Source organism: Pediculus humanus, genomic scaffold (genome assembly GCF_000006295.1).
Source record: "Pediculus humanus corporis 1103172107869 genomic scaffold, whole genome shotgun sequence".
Taxonomy (NCBI): domain Eukaryota; kingdom Metazoa; phylum Arthropoda; class Insecta; order Psocodea; family Pediculidae; genus Pediculus; species Pediculus humanus.
In genome coordinates, this window is record NW_002987447.1 from 228,924 (window position 1) to 229,807 (window position 884).

Consider the following 884-nt stretch of genomic DNA (forward strand, 5'->3'; position numbering starts at 1 on the left):
AAAATTTTTAATTTTTTTTTGTTAAATTTAACACAATAACAATAAAAAAAAAAAAAAATATAATATATCGTCAGAATAATTTTTAAAATTTAACATTAATTCAAATTTTTTTTATTTAAATTTTAAAACGAAAAATTATAATTAAAATTTTTTTTTCTAACGGAAACTAAACAATTAAAACAATTTGGAGTTTAGCTCAAATTTTTTTTTGTTTTTTATTAAATTATTTTTATAATATTTTTTTTTTTAAATAAAATTTATCGTGTTTTTTTTTTTTTATACAATGTACACAGATTTATCAAATAAATAATATTATTTATTATATTGTTATAAATATTGCATTTTGACATTGTTAATTAATTCGTACATATTTTTGCATTGTAATAATGCGAATGAAATGTTGTGAAAAATTATTTTTTTCAATTCGTTAAATTAATAAAAAATAAATGAAAATTCGCAACCCCCACCCCCACCCCCACCCCTCCTTATTCATTATTCTAAACTTTTTTTCCAAGTTTTCATAATTTTATCAGTCCCGATGATTAAATCATCCAATAGAGAATTTATTTTTACTGATGTTTCAAGATCGGATTCCTTATCCGATGACTTGTGAACTAAAAAAAAAAAAAAAAAAAAAAATTTGTTGTTTAAACTACATTTTATTATTATTATTATTATTATTATGATAAAAAAAAATGGCTTACCTTCGTTGATACTTTCTTCTTTCGAACTTAAATCCGATGAAAAATTATTCAAATCATATAAAATTCGATCGAAATAAATTTTTAAATTTTCTATTATTTTTTTATTGTCTTCTGATACAACGCAGTCTAAAACAAACAACGATAATAATAATAATAATAATAATAAGATAATAATATTTA

At 18.6% G+C, this 884-nt stretch overlaps 1 protein-coding gene across 1 annotated transcript in view; it reads left to right on the forward strand.

Annotated features, from left to right (window-relative positions):
- The window catches only part of Phum_PHUM389610 (uncharacterized protein), a gene marked incomplete at both ends in the record, with an annotated part of 5,884 nt that extends 5,271 nt beyond the window's left edge, over positions 1–613 (forward strand). The window contains one exon of the mRNA XM_002428489.1: positions 534–613. Coding sequence (XP_002428534.1) covers positions 534–613 — 80 coding nt within the window. The remainder of the gene's footprint in view (positions 1–533) is intronic.
- Positions 614–884: the final 271 nt, after the last annotated feature.